The sequence below is a fragment of the Notothenia rossii genome, assembly GCF_949606895.1.
Source record: "Notothenia rossii genome assembly, chromosome: 6".
In the NCBI taxonomy this organism is placed as follows: Eukaryota; Metazoa; Chordata; class Actinopteri; order Perciformes; family Nototheniidae; genus Notothenia; species Notothenia rossii.
Genome location: NC_136909.1, coordinates 56,293,867 through 56,313,727, shown reverse-complemented (window position 1 = coordinate 56,313,727; position 19,861 = coordinate 56,293,867). Strand labels below are relative to the sequence as shown.

Sequence of the window (19,861 nt, the reverse complement as noted above, 5' to 3'; positions counted from 1 at the left end):
GCGCACATCGAACGCTTTGCTAGCTAAGCTGCAAAAGCAGCAAGGCTTTTTTACCAAGCTTCACACATCCAAGGATGCAGCAACCAAGACCAGCTTCGTGATATCCCACAAAATAGCTAAACACAGTAAGCCATTCTCAGAGGGGGAGTTTGTCAAAGAGTGCTTAGTGGACTCTGCAGCACTAATATGCCCTGAAAAAAAGAAGCCTTTGAGCAAGTCCCGCTGTCCAGGCGAACCGTGACGAGAAGGATCGAGGACATTGCGGGGAATCTGGAGCTTCAGCTGCAACATGAAGTGGCAAGTTTTGACTTTATCTCCTTGGCTTTGGACGAGAGCTGTGATGTCCGCGACACAGCGCAGTTACTCGTATTTGTCCGTGGGATAACGCCGGACTTCAAGATTACGGAGGAGCTGGCAGCAATGCGGCCGATGAAAGGGACGACGACAGGGAGCGATCTGTTCACGGAGGTAAATGCGTGCATGGACACGCTGGGACTGAAATGGGACAGACTGGCAGGTGTCACAACAGACGGTTGTCCAAATCTTACAGGTAAAAATGTTGGACTTTTGAAACGTATGCAAGATAAAGTGACTGAAATCGACGCAGATCAGAAATTGGTATTTTTGCATTGTATTATACACCAACATGTGTTGTGCAAGTCAGTGCTAAAAATTCACCATGTTATTGATGTTGTTACTAAAATAGTAAACTTCATCAGGGCACGGGCATTGATTCACAGACAGTTTGTTGCACTTTTGGAGGAGCATGAGACTGAGCATAGTGACATCGGCTACCACACAGCTGTCCGATGGCTCAGCCTGGGCAAAGTGCTAAAAAGAGTTTGGGACCTGAAAGCAGAGATTCAAGAGTTTTGTGAGAAGAAAGGCAAAGACATCCCAGAGCTCTCAGATGAGGACTGGATGGCAGATTTTGCATTTGCTGTTGATGTGACTGCACTGATGAATGAACTGAACACCAAACTGCAAGGCAAGGGCCTTTTTGTTCATGAAATGCACAGCCTGGTGAAGGCTTTCATGAGAAAGATGCAGTTTCTTTCAAGCCAACTGGAGAGCAACACTCTCACTCACATGCAAACCCTGAAAGAAGTCACACCATCAGCTGATCACCTCCGCAGGTACTCATCCATGTTAGGAGCATTGCATGGTGAGTTTTCAAGGCGATTTGAAGATCTCCGAACAATCGAGGATGAAATGCTCATGATTTCCTCTCCCTTTACCTGCAGTATGGATAATGCACCCAGTGATGTTCAGCTGGAACTCATTGACCTGCAGTCTGATGCAGTACTGGCAGAGCGCTTTAAGTCAGGATCTCTGCTGGATTTATACTCTTCTCTCGAGGAGGAGAACTTTCCAAACATGAGGAGACATGCTCAGAAGATGTTGGTTCTCTTTGGCTCTACCTACATATGTGAACAAACATTTTCAAAGATGAAGTTTATGAAATCCAGGAATAGATCCTCTCTCACTGATGATCATCTGTCAGCTGTGCTTCGCATCTCCACCTCAGACATTCAACCTGACTTCGATGCACTCGTTAAAGCCCAGCAGAGACTAGATTTCTCTCACTGAACAAGAAAAAAGAACTTAAAAACACCAAATGAGGTGGTTAGACTACAAATGTAGGCATGTAAAGGAACCAACTAGCAGTGAACTGGGACACTTTCTTTGGAAGCCTTTTCTCAAAATCACAGTTCAGTGATGTTCAGTGACAGTTCAATATGATGTATCTTGCTGAATGTTTGGAGCACAAAGACAATGTTGTGATGTCTTAAGAATGCTAAGAACCTTTACACAACTTTCCAACAGTATATGAAACTCAAAATGTATTTTGTAGTGAATGCGACTGAAAATGTTCACTAATATGAGTCAGAAATGGTGAAAAACGTTCACATTTTGTTTACCATTGTTTTGGGAAATTTGATTGAATAAATTACATTTTTTGTAAGGCAACCTCACTTTTTCATTGCTCAACTATAACATATACTCTTACCAGCTTGTCAAAACAATGCTATTTACTGCTTTTTATAAAGAAATACAATTAATATTATGCAGAATTGAGTTCAGCCTTTTGGCCTGGCCCTCCACAATATTTTTTGTTTCTCATGTGGCCCCATGGAAAAAATAATTGCCCACCCCTGGTCTAGGCCGACCTCACATGGAGGGGCAGAGGGTTCCAGAGCCCATGGCCAGCTGCTGCGAAGGCTCAGTGCCCTCGGGTTTTGAGCCTGATATTGGGCACTACCAGCAGCAGCTGGTCAGCCGACCTTAAAGCTCTGTCTGGGGTGTAGCATCTTGCAATGTTACTTCTTCACCATCATTTTCTACTTTCTCAATTATTTTACCAAGATTTACGCAACAATCAGGCAAATATCCTAGGTTGAATTTCACTGAATTTTTTCTCAATGCATACGCATGTTTACATTTGTAATCCTTTCATTGTCCGTCAGCAACATAATGTTTATACAGTGGGGCAAAAAAGTATTTAGTCAGCCACCAATTGTGCAAGTTCTACCACTTAAAAAGATGAGAGAAGCCTGTAATTTTCATCCTAGGTATACCTCAACTATGAGAGACAAAATGAGAAAAAAAAAGATCCAGAAAATCACATTGTCTGATTTTTAAAGAATTTATTTGCAAATTATGGTGGAAAATAAGTATTTGGTCAATAACAAAAGTTCATCTCAATACTTTGTTATATACCTTTTGTTGGCAATGAAAGAGGTCAAAAGTTTTCTGTAAGTGTTCACAAGGTTTTCACACACTGTTGCTGGTATTTTGGCCCATTCCTCCATGCAGATCTCCTCTAGAGCAGTGATGTTTTGGGGCTGTCAGGGGGCAACACAGACTTTCAACTCCCTCCAAAGATTTTCTATGGGGTTGAGATCTGGAGACTGACTAGGCCACTCGAGGACCTTGAAATGCTTCTTACAAAGCCACTCCTTTCTTGCCCAGGCAGTGTGTTTGGGATCATTGTCATGCTGAAAGACCCAGCCACGTTTCATCTTCAATGCCCTTGCTGATGGAAGGAGGTTGTCACTCAAAATCTCACGATACATGGCCCCATTCATTCTTTCCTTTACACGGATCAGTCGTCCTGGTCCCTTTGCAGAAAAACAGCCCCAAAGCATGATGTTTCCACCCCCAAGTTTCACAGTAGGTATGGTGTTCTTTGGATGCAACTCAGCATTCTTTCTCCTCCAAACACGTCTAGTTGAGTTTTTACCAAAATGTTCTATTTTGGTTTCATCTGACCATATGACATTCTCCCAATCCTCTTCTGCATCATCTAAATGCTCTCTAGCAAACTTCAGACGGGCCTGGACATGTACTGGCTTAAGCAGGGGGACACGTCTGGCACTGCAGGATTTGAGTCCCTGGCGGCGTAGTGTGTTACTGATGGTAGCCTTTGTTACTTTGGTCCCAGCTCTCTGCAGGTCATTGACTAGGTCCCCCCGTGTGGTTCTGGGATTTTTGCTTACCGTTCTTGTGATCATTTTGACCCCACGGGGTGAGATCTTGCGTGGAGCCCCAGATCGAGGGAGATTATCAGTGGTCTTGTATGTCTTCCATTTTCTAATAATTGCTCCCACAGTTGATTTCTTCACAACAAGCTGCTTACCTGTTGCAGATTCAGTCTTCCCAGCCTGGTGCAAGTCTACAATTTTGTTTCCGGTGTCCTTTGACAGCTCTTTGGTTTTGGCCATAGTGGAGTTTGGAGTGTGACTGTTTGAGGTTGTGGACAGGTGTCTTTTATACTGATAACTAGTTCAAAAAGGTGCCATTAATACAGTTAACAAGTGGAGGATAGAGGAGGCTCTTAAAGACAGGGTATATGCAGGAATCCTGAAGTCAAATTTAATACCTTTTAAGACCTTTTTTAAGACCCTTTCCATACATTTTAAGACCTCATCGCAACTTTGAGTTCTAACAGGTTACATTGGCAACACACTTTACCTCACATTTACTATATTGATTGTAAGATAGCAAAACTAAACAGAGTGCAGACAGAATACTGAAGCCTTCTCTCCACATGAACTTCAACCTCTCTGTGAAGGTCAGGTTTAATGCAGTATGCTGCTTTGTTGCTTCTGTACTCTGTGCTCTTTCATTCCAGTACAACTCCTCAGAAAACATTAGAAACCAGTATTTGACCAATAAACAAAACAATTGACAAAACTTTGAACTATGAAATATGTTAAACTTTGGTGAGCTTCAGCGGGGTAATGCCATATAGGAGCTCCCTCACAAATACCCAGGGGTTAAATTGGGCTGGGGCTGTCCGGGGCTAAGCCCTGGCACATAAGACGATGCTCTGACGTCATCACCCTCACACATTTGTCATATGTTTACAAAAAATGATATATATGTTAAGACTTTTCTCGTTCTTAATACAGACTATATTTAGGGTCTATATGTGTTGACTTTACTTTAAAATAGCAGATCTCTGTGACCGTATATAGTTTGGCTTAGACCCCGGCCCCACACGGTAAAACGCATACGCAAGCGCAAAAAAGGCTTCCTTTCACACGCATTCGATTCATTAACGTGTCAGTTCACACTAGACCGCTGCAAATGCTGGAAACGATGTAGTACATATGTCATGCCTGTAAGTGGCGCTGCTGCCGCCCGAAATACACCAAAAGCAGCGAAGAAGACCCCGGAGCATGGTTGCCATGGTTGCCCTTCTGTTTATTCTCCTCGGTGGACGGCGTGTTCTCCTGCTGTATCTCTCAGGTAGTCCACCAGCAGATGAAAAACACCCACCTCTCCGCCTTTTCCAAGGAACGAGGGGACCGTGCGGCAGTTTCCGTAAAAAAAATGTTCCGCCGGTCAACATGTCCGTTAAAGTTTAAATCTTCCGTACAAAATTAGGAAAGTGCCGGTCAATGGTCTTCTTTGTTATTTATTGAGCTTTAAAACAAATTGATAACGACTCTGTTCTCTGTATAATAATATAAGAATATTTAATAAACGGTGACTGCCTCTCTTTTCCTCCCCCTCTTCTGACAGCCCAGCAGCAGCAGGAGACGTGTGGAGAGGGAGGCGGGCTCTTTCATCGTTATCAGAAAATGATCATATAGGGCACACACGGAGCCGTTGGACCCCCAGAGCGTTGCGTATGGCGGTCTTCCCACCTTGGGACCCGTTGCCGTAGTCGTTTATTTCCCCCCCCCCCCCCACACACACACAGAGCGGAGCAAGGCGACGAAACTTAAAATAATAAGCAGCATTTTACGGCGCGCTATGCATGGGGCCGCCTTGTGGGGTTTCCCGACATGTCGTTTCAGTAAATTAAAGGGTGTTTCATGTTCTCGTTGCTGTGGGACTTCTTAATACCTTGGAAAATGCCATTTAATACTTTTTAATACTTTTTAAAAGCCTTAATTTTCGCTAAATTGATATATCAACTTTTAATACTTTTTAAGACCCCGCGGACACCCTGTAAAGAAGAAGTTACAGGTCTGTGAGAGCCAGAAATCTTGTTTGTTTGTAGGTGACCAAATACTTATTTTCCACCATAATTTGCAAATCAATTCTTTAAAAATCCGGCATGTGATTTTCTGTATTTTCTTTTCTCATTTTGTCTCTCATAGTTGAGGTATACCTAGGATGAAAATTACAGGCCTCTCTCATCTTTTTAAGCGGGAGAACATGCACAATTGGTGGCTGACTAAATATTTTTTGCCCCACCGTATGTGTTAGCGTGTGTGTGCGCAACGCCAAAAGGATAAACAACTGGTGAAGTACTCAATACAATATATTCTTCTCCTTCTATACACTTAAGAAATAAGGAAATCATTACAAAGAGAGTTGAGTGAGAGAAGAACATTAACACAAAGACCACTTAGAAGGGATTTTTTTACTGAAGTCAAAGTAAAAAAAGGATTATACATATGTGTGATATGCTCAAAGATGTACTGTATGTGTTAAAAGGGACAGTGTGTGTAGTGTTGCTGTTGCAGATTGGAACACACTGAGTACCCCTCCGCTCAGCCTTCCCTTTACAAACCGTTGAACCGCAGTACTACCCTTCAGGAGCTTCACCTCACACAGAGGACATCTTTACCATATCACTATTTTAGAAGCAATGAAAAACAGGTGTATGCTGGCATTACTTCAGTTAACAGGCCGGTCGAGTGGCATCAGGAAATGTGCAAATGCCAAAGGCCCTTTCTAGAGCTGGAGCTTGTTTTGTCCATTCTGAGCAGTGCAACATATCAAACTCAGTGGAAGAGGACCCTCTTACTAAGTGCATTTAAATTGCTCATTCTGAGGTAGCAAACACTTGTATACAGTGGGGCAAAAAAGTATTTAGTCAGCCACCAATTGTTCAAGTTCTCCCACTTAAAAAGATGAGAGGCCTGTTATTTTCATCCTAGGTATACCTCAACTATGAGAGACAAAATGAGAAAAAAAAAATCCAGAAAATCACATTGTCTGATTTTTAAAGAATTTATTTGCAAATTATGGTGGAAAATAAGTATTTGGTCAATAACAAAAGTTCATCTCAATACTTTGTTATATACCCTTTGTTGGCAATGACAGAGGTCAAACGTTTTCTTTAAGTCTTCACAAGGTTTTCACACACTGTTGCTGGTATTTTGGCCCATTCCTCCATGCAGATCTCCTCTAGAGCAGTGATGTTTTGGGGCTGTCGCTGGGCAACACAGACTTTCAACTCCCTCCAAAGATTTTCTATGGGGTTGATATCTCGAGACTGGCTAGGCCATTCCAGGACCTTGAAATGCTTCTTACGAAGCCACTCCTTCGTTGCCCGGGCAGTGTGTTTGGGATCATTGTCATGCTGAAAGACCCAGCCACGTTTCATCTTCAATGCCCTTGCTGATGGAAGGAGGTTGTCACTCAAAATCTCACGGTACATGGCCCCATTCATTCTTTCCTTTACACGGATCAGTCGTCCTGGTCCCTTTGCAGAAAAACAGCCCCAAAGCATGATGTTTCCACCCCCATGTTTCACAGTAGGTATGGTGTTCTTTGGATGCAACTCTGCATTCTTTCTCCTCCAAACATGTCTAGTTGAGTTTTTACCAAAATGTTCTATTTTGGTTTCATCTGACCATATGACATTCTCCCAATCCTCTTCTGGATCATCTAAATGCTCTCTAGCAAACTTCAGACGGGCCTGGACATGTACTGGCTTAAGCAGGGGGACACGTCTGGCACTGCATGATTTGAGTCCCTGGCGGCGTAGTGTGTTACTGATGGTAGCCTTTGTTACTTTGGTCCCAGCTCTCTGCAGGTCATTGACTAGGTCCCCCCGTGTGGTTCTGGGATTTTTGCTCACCGTTCTTGTGATCATTTTGACCCCACGGGGTGAGATCTTGCGTGGAGCCCCAGATCGAGGGAGATTATCAGTGGTCTTGTATGTCTTCCATTTTCTAATAATTGCTCTCACAGTTGATTTCTTCACACCAAGCTGCTTACCTGTTGCCCTTGTGTTTCTCCTTCCCTGCCCGGCTGTTTCTCGTCTCGTGATTACCCCTCCCTGTATTTAGTCTTGTCTCTTCCTGTGTTCGGTGTTGGTTCATTATTTGTCGTTCATGTCTCCCTTCATGTTGGTCACAGTCACCTTTTGTTTGGATGCTCCCTCGTGCCTGTTCATGGATTCTTGTTTTTTCAGCTTTTGTGAATAAAGCTCGCCTTTTGTTTCAATTTGAAACCTGCTTCCCTCCTCAATCTGCATTTGGGTCCTATTTTTCCCCAACCCTGACAGTATGTGTGTAGCTCAAATGAAAACACAGCAATGCATGCATTTGAACATTGCTGGAATATGCTTAAAAAGCAAAAAGAAATAACATAAATATGCGGACTGAGATTTAAGATTGTATTTACATGTTTGGTCCGCAAGCATATGGTCATAGTTAGAAGACAAAAAGCAGAACACTAAAGGTAAAAGTGGTTGGAAAATGTCAATAATCAATGTCAATAACGCACCCACGCACGCAATCTCTCTTGCTTCCAGCCACAGAACTGGCACACACCAGGGATACCATAGCAATGTGCCACAATTACTAGCGGTAGCATTGAGTTCAACGCCCACTATTGGTGCCTTAAAGAACCACAAATTATTGTGGGAAACGACTTTCCGGATGGAAAAGAACAAAATTGCTTGTTTACAACAGCCATGTGCCCAAATGAACTCTGCAAACAGCTTTTGCCTGCTGTAAACATTCCTCCTATTTATACATGATGGGGAACTCATTCACAGTCAGTTCCGTTTGAAAAGGCTGGTTCAACTTAAGCTAATGTGAAGCCTCATCATCAAATAAGGATAGTATCTTCTAAATTACATTTTATTTAAAACAAAATTTTCTATACAGGGATGTCTGATAGAATATAGCTCTTACAACTGAAAATATATAGACATTTCCATGGATCAATCTAATCTCATTTAATCAAAGGACTTATATTTATATATAGTTTAGAGCTCCTTTTTGGTGCTTTCTTCTAGGAGAGTTGGTGTGATGAGCTGTTTCTGGTCTTATTAACTCTCCTGTCCTTTCAGATCCTGCCCCCCTCCAGTCTCTTGCCATCAGACGGCCCCTCCCCTGCTACTCATTCCTTCATTAGCCCCACAGTATACTGTATATATCACTTCACTCTCACTTGTTTCCTGCCAGATTGTCTTGTTTGTACTACCAAGCCAAGTTGTAAGTGACTGTGATTTATTTATTATAAGGTGTGTGTTCTGCCAAGCTCTCCAGTGTCTTGTTGGCAATTAACCTATTTACTGGTATGTGCTCTGCCCAATTTTTACCCTGTGCCCACATTATTCTGCCTCCTTATAGGATTTGTCTGCCTGATTGATAAGAAACCTGAAAGGAAAGCTCTTACCTTGGCAATGGGAGCTGTTGATTCTCCTGTAACCGTGAGGACAATCTATCAGAGGAATAGCTGAGGAGAGGAACACAGAAACAAGAGGAAGCAACATGTCAGTCACTGCATTCAGACATTTAATGAACTGTTTCAATACATCTGGGTGTCATCTGCATATATATGATAACTTAGGTTGTTGTTTTTCATAATTTGGGCCAGTGGTAGCATATAGATATTAAAAAGCAGAGGTCCTAAGATGGAGCCTTGAGGAACCCCGCATGTCATATTTGTCAACGCTGATGTGTAGTTGCCTATAGAGACAAAGTGTTTTCTGTCCTTTAAGTAGGAATCAAACCAATTTAGAACTGTTGCCGAAAGTCCCACCCAGTTTTCTAGTCGGTCTAGCAATATGTTGTGGTCAACAGTGTGAAACGCAGCGCTGAGATCTAATAATACTAACACTGAAGTTCTGCCACTGTCTGTGTTTACAGATGTAGCGATTCATTTCAGACAGTTTGAAACGCGAGGGCCGTGATTGGTACGTGATCTGCCCTCGCTCAAGGGAAAACCTCCAGCTTGACTTGAGACCGCCCCCGTGATAAATAAATGTAATTATAATGAAGCCAGCTGCAATGGATCATTGATCCACCAGAGGGTGCAGTGGGGTTCCACACTGGAGCTCATGTGAAATAAAGTCAGATACAGTATGCTGGATGTATAGCGGAACTTTGTTAAGATCCATATGTCACGGATATCATACTACTGTGCTAAATAAGAGACATGTAATCATTTACAAAACATCACCATGTTGTTATTTAACAAAATAATGTTGTTTAGTCAAAAAAAACGAATGGGAGGAAATGCAGCCCGGCTCTCGATTTTTAATCCTAATTTAATCATCATCTTCACCACGATCATTTATGTTTATGTTCGCCGAATTGACATGAAATCACTGACACATATGAATATACTGTATTCAACTTCATTAAAACGTTATTAACGTGCCTAAACTCAGTAATTCACCAAAAATATTTATATTTTAAATGGAGTTTCGTCGTTCGATAAGGGTGTTATTTTCCCCATAAGGAACAAGTCACTGCAAATTATCCCGCTTATTACATGGCCACATTCTCAACAAAGTAACGACATGACTCCCAATATTAATTGAAATGCTTTTATGGATTTAGAAAATGTTTTTATTGATTTAAAAAATAGTTGTATGTATTGATTTAAATTGACATGCATCCGCTAAGAAAAATAGTCCGTTGTTACAGTGTTTTAAACAGTCTGAATGAAACGGCAGCTCTCAGCTGTGTATTTACACAACTAATGGCCCATCAACCACAGCTCTCTCCCCCCCTCCCCCCCTGATCTTTCTTCTCCAGCAGCTAAATTAACAGTAGGTTACTCTGAGTGACCATAGACTGTATGTGACAAGCTTACAGTTAGTGATGTAACAACACCATAAAAGCTGGTGGGTTGAAAGCAATAGGGGAGGTAAAAATAACTAGAATAATTGTGATTTATTTATTGTGGCTTTTATGTTTTTAGGTATAAAATGTTATGTAATTCAGGCTTATAGTTCACCCTTCTCTAAAAGCCTTCAACAATGACAATATTCATTGTAATTTAACAAATCCTTCCAACACACATTGTAAAAAATAGCCTACTGTAAATTGAGAAATCATTTCAATATGTACATCTTCTGCTGTAACAACAATAACATTATAAATAGTAACATAGCTGAACATGGTATTGCACATTTAGCTTTGAGTGTTACTGACCTGAGATGTTTTTATTACATGAATTAAGGTGACTGAGGCTTTTTAACATACAGGGATGCAAACTCATCAGGTATGGAAAAAGGTGACAAGGATCCGAGCCCCCGGCTCCCCCACCCCACGGAATGACAGAGGATTTCAGCAGAACAACTAAAGCAGCAGTGTTAATAGTAACAGAAACGCCAAAGAGTCACATCTGATAGAAATATATAAAAGCATTTATTTTAAATTGTGTAGCAGTCAGTTTATAATTTTGGCAGCACTGTTGAGCATTTTGAAAATGTATTTTCATGCCTCTGTGCAAGGCTTAGTCTTTCTATCTTTATAGCCACATGGTGTAAAGTAACTAAGTTCATAAACTCAACAAGTACTATACTTGGGCACAATTTTGAGATACTTGTACTTTATTTAAGTATTTCAATGTTTTGCTAGTTTGTTCTTCTACTCCACTACAGTTCAGAGGTACATCGTGTACTTTGACTCCACTACATGTATTTAATACCTTTAGTTACTTCACAGATCTGGATTAATTAAGTGAAATATAATCAAGTGTTAAATCAGACTTTAGTTCCACCTGGAGTAAATCCACAAGCTACCCTGCAGTATACAAAGTCATTCAAACTAGCTGCACCTTTACCAGCTTTGAGAACACTTTCATGATCAATCATTATAAAACATATCATATCTATTATTCTGAAATGGACAAATCTGCACAATGACTACTTTTACTGTCGCTACTTTAACTATATTTTGATGATAATACTTTTCTACTTTCACTTGAGGAACATTTTTGAATGCAGGACTTTTACTGTAACAGAGTATTCCTACACTCTGGGACTATTACTTTTACTCAAGTACAAGACCTGAGTACTTCTACTTTTACTCTAGTAAAAGATCTGTGTGCTTCTACTTTTACTCAAGTACAAGACCTGAGTGCTTGTACTTTTACTCAAGTACAAGATTTGAGTACTTCTACTTTTACTCAAGTACAAGACCTGAGTACTTCTACTTTTACTCTAGTACGAGATCTGTGTGCTTCTACTTTTACTCAAGTACAAGACCTGAGTGCTTCTACTTTTACTCAAGTACAACATTTGAGTACTTCTACTTTTACTCTAGTACAAGATCTGTGTGCTTCTACTTTTACTCAAGTACAAGATCTGAGTACTTCTACTTTTACTCAAGTACAAGACCTGAGTACTTCTACTTTTACTCAAGTACAAGATCTGAGTACTTCTACTTTTACTCAAGTACAATATATATATACTTATACCACCTCCGTTTATAGCCTATGAAAAAAACTATTAGAAATAGAAGGCTAAAGCTAACGTTAGCAGATAGTGACAATATATGAGAGCTAGCTGGCTCAACGATTCCTTAAATAATATTGCCACAGAAAAACTATTCAGTTCACATCACGCTCTGCCGCTCCGACAGGGAGCTCTGCTCTGAACACCTGAACGGCCCGTTCTAACAGCTGTTCACCAGCGGTCCAGTCTGTGCCACAGTGACTCCGGTCGCACAGTTAATATTAACGAACGCACCCGTAGGTAATGTAGCTGCTGAAGCTAGACCATCATCTCGGAGCAGCAGAGCCTTATTATACATCTATGAGCAGAGCCGACAGGCAGGAAGACTCAAGCACACAGCTCGTACTTCATTATAATATATAAAAAAAGAACACCATGCGTGTCATGATGGCACATAACAGCTGACGGCCGCAGATTACTCCGGGTCCCAGCCCCCCCCATACCCCAACAATATTTGTATTGCAGATCTACATGAATCACACAAACGACTTATTTTGGATTCAAAACGGCGAATTTCACCGAAAGGTGACAAGTTTGCATCACTGAACATAGAGCCAAGCTCCCCCTAGCTCCCCCCCATTTCGAACAGTGGCTGAATGGCCAGCGATTAGGTGCGGCGCATTTATCATAGGTGATCAGAGCTAACTGCCTGCCGTCAGATTTCATTTAAAAAACAGATCTGATTTTAAGACTATTTCTGCGCTCATAAAGAATGATAAGAATAAGAATAATGCGTATTGAACTGGTTTAATTAATTAGTGAGTTTATTTAACACTAGAACCGCCAATCGGGTCAATTTGTGTGATGTGTGTTGTCCGTGTGCAATGTAACTTTTTTTCAATAAAATATTAAAGTCTCCCAGTCCGTGAGTTTTCCTGAAAGTGTGTTATGTAGCACCCTATGTTTTTAAAAATTGCATTGTAATAGCGGGATTTGACAGGTTTAGGTAGGCCGATACAAAAACCTCTGGCGGTTCCAGTGTTAAGTTAATTAGGTACAGTAGAAGCCCTTTTTTATCAGTAACGAATTTAGCAGTTGAACATAAAAGTCAACTAACTGAGGGTCACTTGCAATGACAGTGTTGTGTCTAACTGTAAGCTTGTCACTCAGAGTAACCTACCGTTAATTTAGCTGCTGGAGAAGAAAGATCAAGGGGGGAGGGGGGGAGAGAGCTGTGGTTGATGGGCCATTAGTTGTGTAAATACACAGCTGACAGCTGCCGTTTCATTCAGACTGTTTAAAACACTGTAACAACGGACTATTTTTCTTAGCGGATGCATGTCAATTTAAATCAATAGATAAAACTATTTTTTAAATCAATACATACAACTATTTTTTAAATCAATAAAAACATTTTCTAAATCCATAAAAGCATTTCAATTAATATTGGGAGTCATGTCGTTACTTTGTTGAGAATTTGGCCGTGTAATAAACGGGATAATTTGCAGCGACTTGTTCCTTATGGTGAAAATAACACCCGTCATGTGTGTGTAGAGGTGTGTGTGGTTAAAACACTTTCATGAAGTGAAGGAATTTCCTTCTATAAAACAGCTAAAATCTAAAAATGACAACGTGAACGGAAAACAACTTTTAGTTGGCCGGCTGTAAGCGGCGTTAGGGTCGAGCTTGACAGCTCCACACCGAGGGAGAGGCCTGCCGATGCGGAGCCTGAAGAGGCTTCAACAACGGCCACATCCGCCGGCATAGTGACACCGTCTGTATTAGTAGAAGAGTGTTTTTATAGCAATTGATCGCATCCGCGCTGCTTCGCCAGTCAACAGAGCGTGCGTGTGACATATTTAGTAGCAGGATGTGCTCTGAAAAATAGGGCTCCCCGAAAGCAAATGGGTAATTCGAAAACTGACAGAGCTGCCTCTATACAAATCAAACTGTAGACGGTGTGAAAGCACCTATTGTTTTAAATAATGGTCGGAATGTGACCTGTGAGCCTTCTGAATTACCGTGGGACAGCACATTCTAAACTAAAATGTTCAATCAATAAAGTAACATCTTATCTTATCTTAATAATATCTTCATATTAATAATAATAATAAATCATACAGTATGTGTCCGAAAGGGAGCAGGAGGAAGCAAACACAAAAATATACTGCATATTAAAGCAAACGATTGTAAAGGTTAAAGTATGAGCATAACAAATAAAGAAGAGTAATGTAAACATTTACATTATGATTATTTAATATATAAAGACTTTATATTATTGAATTACAAGATTAGATATACTTTAGTTGATCTAAAATATTGATGTGTTCAAATGCTCTTCAAAACACAACTGAAAGTCCATGAAACTTGTCTTTCTGTATTTGTGAATGAAGCGCCATCTCCTGGTTAAAACCTGAAATTGAAAATCTGGCAACGCCCTCTTGGAAAATAGTGGGAGGGCTTAACATTCCTCTATACTGGTTTTTGGCAGGCCGTAGGCAGGAAGCTGTAAGCTGGAGTCCGAAATTCAGTGCTACATCTTTAAGTGGATGTAATTGAAGACCTTTACAAGAGCAGTCTCAGTGCTGTGGTTTGGACGAAAGACTGACTGGAACACATCAAAACCCTAATTTAAAAGCATGAAATGACTCAGCTATTGAAAAACAACTTTTTTCAATAATTTTGCCTAAAAATGGGAGGTTTGATATGTGCCTATAATTATTCATTACGGATGCGTCTAGATTATGCTTTTTTAAGAGCGGTTTAATGACTGCAGTTTTCAGGGCCTGTGGAAATACACCAGAGTGGAGAGACTTGTTTACTATATGAAGTAGATCTGAGGCCATGCAATGAAAAACAGTGTTGAAAAATCCTGTTGGAATAATATTGAGGCTGCATGAGGAGGATTTCAGGCAGTGATGAATAAAGAGTAATGAGATATATGGTACAATAAATGCCTGGTACTAGTACTACTACTACTCAGTGGTGGGCCGTCAGGGCCAGCAAGGCCTTCTCTGCTGGCCTAAACATCATCAGAATATAAATTAAATTTTGATATATTTTTTCCACAAATATGTATTAAATTATTCCCTGTAGTCTATTCTCTTCATTTCATAGCTTTCCTCTTGGTTGCGCTGCTTCCAGCCTCAGAACGAGATTTGGAGGGTTGGCCTTTATGTTAGAGCTTTTATCCAATCATATTTCAGCCATAATGTGTTGCCAGGGTCCAAGAAATCTGCCCTTAGGCCTTCAGAATCAACAGTGCGGGCGCCTGTAGATTAAAGTGAACGGAAACAAAACTGTGGCGTTAACCAATCAGATTTTGAGTTGGCGACAACGGGCCAGCTAGCAGGCGTACGATGACGTTAGCACGTGCACGTCTTTTGATTGGATACGCACTATTGAGAGGCAGAGCTATGTAGAGCTAGCAAACTGAACTTGAATTTGAACGAGCTAATTTGTGTAGATTTCTACAAGCTGTTTTTTTTCAACCCACAATGGCTGAAGGAGGAGAAGAGATCGATTTGGTCGCAGATATAATTACAACGCCATTTTCAAGACGAACTTTTCAAGAAAAGCTAGACATCGTGAGAAGAGAACGGCCAACCCCGACGCTAGCGAGCCTATCACAGCGGGGGAAAGGGTTTGTCCGCCACTTTCAAATCACTAACTACGAGCGGTACCCCTGGCTCACAGCCTCCGAGAGGCACTGCAAATTGTACTACTGGGAATGCCTGCTATTTGCAACTGATCGATTTGGTGTTTGGAGCCACACTGGATTTGCAAACTTGAGTTGTCTAACCAAGGCAGCAACGAGACACCAAAGCACGGCTGGGCACTTACAAGCAATGGTGCTTTTGAAAACCTTTGGTGACACCCGAGTGGATCTACAGCTCAACGAACAAGTGCGCCGGGAAACGGAGCTCCACAACGAAAGGGTGAACAAAAATAGGGAAATATTGAAAAGACTGATTGATTGTGTCCTGTTTTTGGGTAAACAGGAACTTTCATTTAGGGGACACGATGAAAGCGCCGAGTCCAGAAACAGAGGAAACTACGTGGAGCTTCTTTCTTTGCTTGCTGAGAACAACACAGACTTGCATTACCACCTGTCCACAAACAAAGTGTTTACTGGGACGTCAGGCAAAATACAAAACGACCTGATTTATGCTATTGCTGAAGTGATGGGAGAAGAGATCAAAATGGAGATTAAAAAAGCACCCTTTGTCGCTGTTATGGTGGACGAAACGACAGACGTGGGTAATGTAGCACAACTGGCACTTGTCCTGCGTTATGTGACGGACACAGGTGTCAAGGAGCGGTTTGTCAGATTTGAAGATGTTACAAGCGGCAAGCGAGCTGATGACATTGCCGCTCTTATTTTCCGTTTCATGGAGGAATATGAATGTAGTCTGGATAAAGTTGTGGCACAGTGTTATGATGGCGCAGCGGTCATGGCATCTGGACTAAACGGGGTGCAGGCTAAAGTTAAGGAGAGGGCACCTATGGCCTTATTCATTCACTGCTATGCACATCGACTAAATTTAGTACTGACTCAAGGGGCCTCAAAGCTTAAAGAATGCAAGGTCTTTTTTGCCAGCCTCAATGGCCTTGCAGCATTTTTCTCCAGATCCCCTAAGCGCACGCAACTGCTGGATGACATTTGCAAGCGTCGTCTTCCTAATGTTGCACCAACGCGGTGGCAATATACATCGAGATTGGTCAATGCAGTCTTTGAGAAGAGAGTTTCCCTAAAGAAGGTGTTTGACCACATACTGGAACATCATGAGGAGTATGATGGGGATACTATGCTTAGCGCTGATGGATTTAATGCACGTCTGGATGATTTTGAGTTTTGTTTTTTGCTTGAAACATTCAATGGGATTTTTAAGCATTCAGATGTGCTCTTTGGAATACTACAGAAACAAACATTGGATGTACAATTCTGTCTGACAAGGGTGAACGAGTTTTGTGACACAATTGAGCGAGAGAGGTGCCAGTTTCGTCAGATCTACGAGGACACAGCGCGCATCTCAAGTGGTCCGAGCGCACGCAGAGGCCCACGTACAGCACAAGGAGACCTTCGCGCATACTACCAACAACTCCACAGCAATATTCTGGACAACATTCTTTGCCAGATACGGAGTAGGTTTCAAGACCACGAAAAATTAATGTTTCTCTCCCTCCTGGACCCCCAGCACTTTCAGACCTACCGGAAAAAATTCCCGCATACAGCCTTAGCCAAATTAACACAGAGTCACGGAACACTGTTCGATCTGTCCCGGCTAAAAACAGAACTGACTGTAATGTATGCCATGACTGATTTTGAAGGGAAAAGTCCCATTGATCTCCTTGATTTCCCTAAGCAGAAAAATCTGAGTGAGAGCATGGGGCAGCTTTACACATTGGCATGTGTGGCAGTGACTATCCCTGTGTCCACTGCTTCTGTCGAGCGGTCATTCTCGGCCTTAAAGCGAATTAAAACTTATGCCAGAAATTCTACTGGACAGACTAGGCTTTCATCATTAGCCTTCATGTCTATAGAAAATGACTTATTGGTGGAACTGAAACGCACAGATAAACTGTACAACAGAGTCATTGAAGTCTTCTTGAGGAAAGAAAGGAGGATGGATTTTGTATTCAAATAATCAGTTGTTTTGGTGAGTACAAAGCATTTTATTTTTTATTTTATTTTAATATATTTTTGTCATTTTATGTCGTTAATATTAAATCAATATTAACGAATTAATATATATGTAATTAAAATGACAAATATATAAAAAATAAATGTTTGATGCTTCTGCAAGAGATATAGAGATGTGTGTGGCGCACTGGCTCAGCTGTGCAGTAAAAGTACTCAAGGAGACTTGTTGAATTGTTTTGGTTTAACCGTTATCAAAGTGGACATTCAGTGCTAGGAATACACTTTCACCACTGTCGCAAATATATCCTCATGAACAAATGCAAATTATTTGTTTGTTTTCTTTTATTTTCAGTGAATAGTTTGTGTCTTTATCGTCACGTTTCTTAAATGAAACTGCTTTGGGTGCGACAATGCGCTGTTTAGTGAACAAACTTGGTTTGGTGGACTTAATAAAACTTTGTAGACTAATGCCTTAAAAGCCCCTTTTATTTTTAAGTTTTGACCGTATCCAAGCGATCTTAAAGCTGGTTGTTTAACACTCTTAATTGTAAATGCGGATATATTGATTATAAATGCTTCGGAAATATTAATATAACTCTGTTGTACTTGACTATGTTAAGGTGATGCAACGCCCGGTTATACTGCGTTTCTGTCTAAATGTATAGTTTCTAGAGCCATGGCGTCATAATGATGGTATTAAGAGGTGGAATAATTCAGGTAGGACTGTGTAGGACATCACTGAAGGCCTAGGTGTGAAATGCACGGCCCGCCACTGCTACTACTACTACTACTACTACTACTACTACTAATACTACTACTACTACTATTACTACTACTACTACTACTACTACTACTACTCCCAGACATAGCAAATGCATTGTTTGATGTGATGTGTAAACCATTTATTAAGGTTTAAACGTAACATATATTACGTAAAACATACAAGGATTGACTAAAACCAGAAATGGGTGATGAAGATACATTGTGACATGTTTATTATGGTAAGAAAGTAGTCTATGTTGGTTTTCGAAACACAGTGTAAATCTGTTGAACTATGATGACTAGATGCTCTTTATCTAGGATCCGGAGATGGATTGCTTCTGCCTCCACCCACACAGCTTGGGATTCGCGGCACTTTCCTCACTTCAGTAATGTTGTCGCTCGGGAAACATCACTTTCCCTCTGGTGATTATATCCTGTTTTATCAGGGGTGTACCACAGGGAGTCAGGCAGGAGCTGAAAGCTGCTCTGACATCAGCAGCTCCCAGCAGAGCGCAGACTGAGAAGTCAAATTAATCTGCAGGTTACAGGCTGGGCACTGCTATACAAAGGCACCAGTGGGGACGTGGTACCCAAATACCTGAAAGCAAATGGATATTTTGCTCAACAGGAAACAACAAGGCGATGTTTGTTAGACCAATAAAGCCAATTTATTTACCAGCTACCAGTGTCTCCATGGCACAATAGACTGTTTCACACGTCACTGTCCAGTGGAAAGAAACTCCTTCCATTCCTCAGGAGAACAGAGGGAAGGACAAATACCTGGCTCTGCGGTGACTCCCACTGAAATGTGTGATTAGTGCGGCTGAAATCCTCTCGTGGTGTGAGGCATGTGAGAGCTGGTATGAGTGATTAACAGGGTTTGCCATATTATAAATGCACATTATGACAAAGTGAGAACTTGCCGTGAACCTAAACATATCTGAGCTGAGAGAATGTTGTATTGTATTGTTTATGTCAGGAATATACATCACAAAAAGCGTACAGACCCCAAAAACATAATCTCTGTCCCTCTCTGTGTGTCAGTATAACTGCTGGATTATTAGTGTAAATCGTATATACAACCTGAGGGAGAGCCTGTATTACACCTGGATGTTTAAAGTTTGAAAAAAGAGAGGATAGGAAGGGAGAAAATATGCATGATTGAGTGGCATTATAGGAAATGTACTGATGTCACCATCTGATAAAGTACCCGAGATTTCATTAGATAAGGTTTAAGCTGCAACTGCTGTTTCTATGGAGACAAGGCCAGTGAGAAGCTTGAATTTTTATGGCCGTACCAAATTCAAAAACATTTCTCATTGCAACCATAGTCCGGATGAAGAAATCATCTCAAACTGACCGAGAATCTCTTCCAATCATGAGTTGTGTTAACTTTTCTGCTCATTACTTCCTCCGTTGAATTTGAACTTCTTGTGTTTTTCTGCATTGATGATTCAGTAGTGTCTTACAGTTTCATGTCCATCAAAGCCTTTAAGTGTTCAAGCCAGTAAAAGCATGGTACATTTACTTCTGAAAACCATGAAAGCCCAAAATAACTCCATAAA

The 19,861-nt window shown here is 41.1% G+C and overlaps 1 protein-coding gene across 1 annotated transcript in view; it reads right to left on the bottom strand.

The window, feature by feature from the left end:
- The window catches only part of ltbp1 (latent transforming growth factor beta binding protein 1), a 210,354-nt gene that overhangs the window by 70,423 nt on the left and 120,070 nt on the right, over positions 1 to 19,861 (bottom strand). The window contains 1 exon segment of the mRNA XM_079689263.1: positions 8,878 to 8,937. Within this exon segment, the coding sequence (XP_079545389.1) occupies positions 8,878 to 8,937 (60 nt within the window).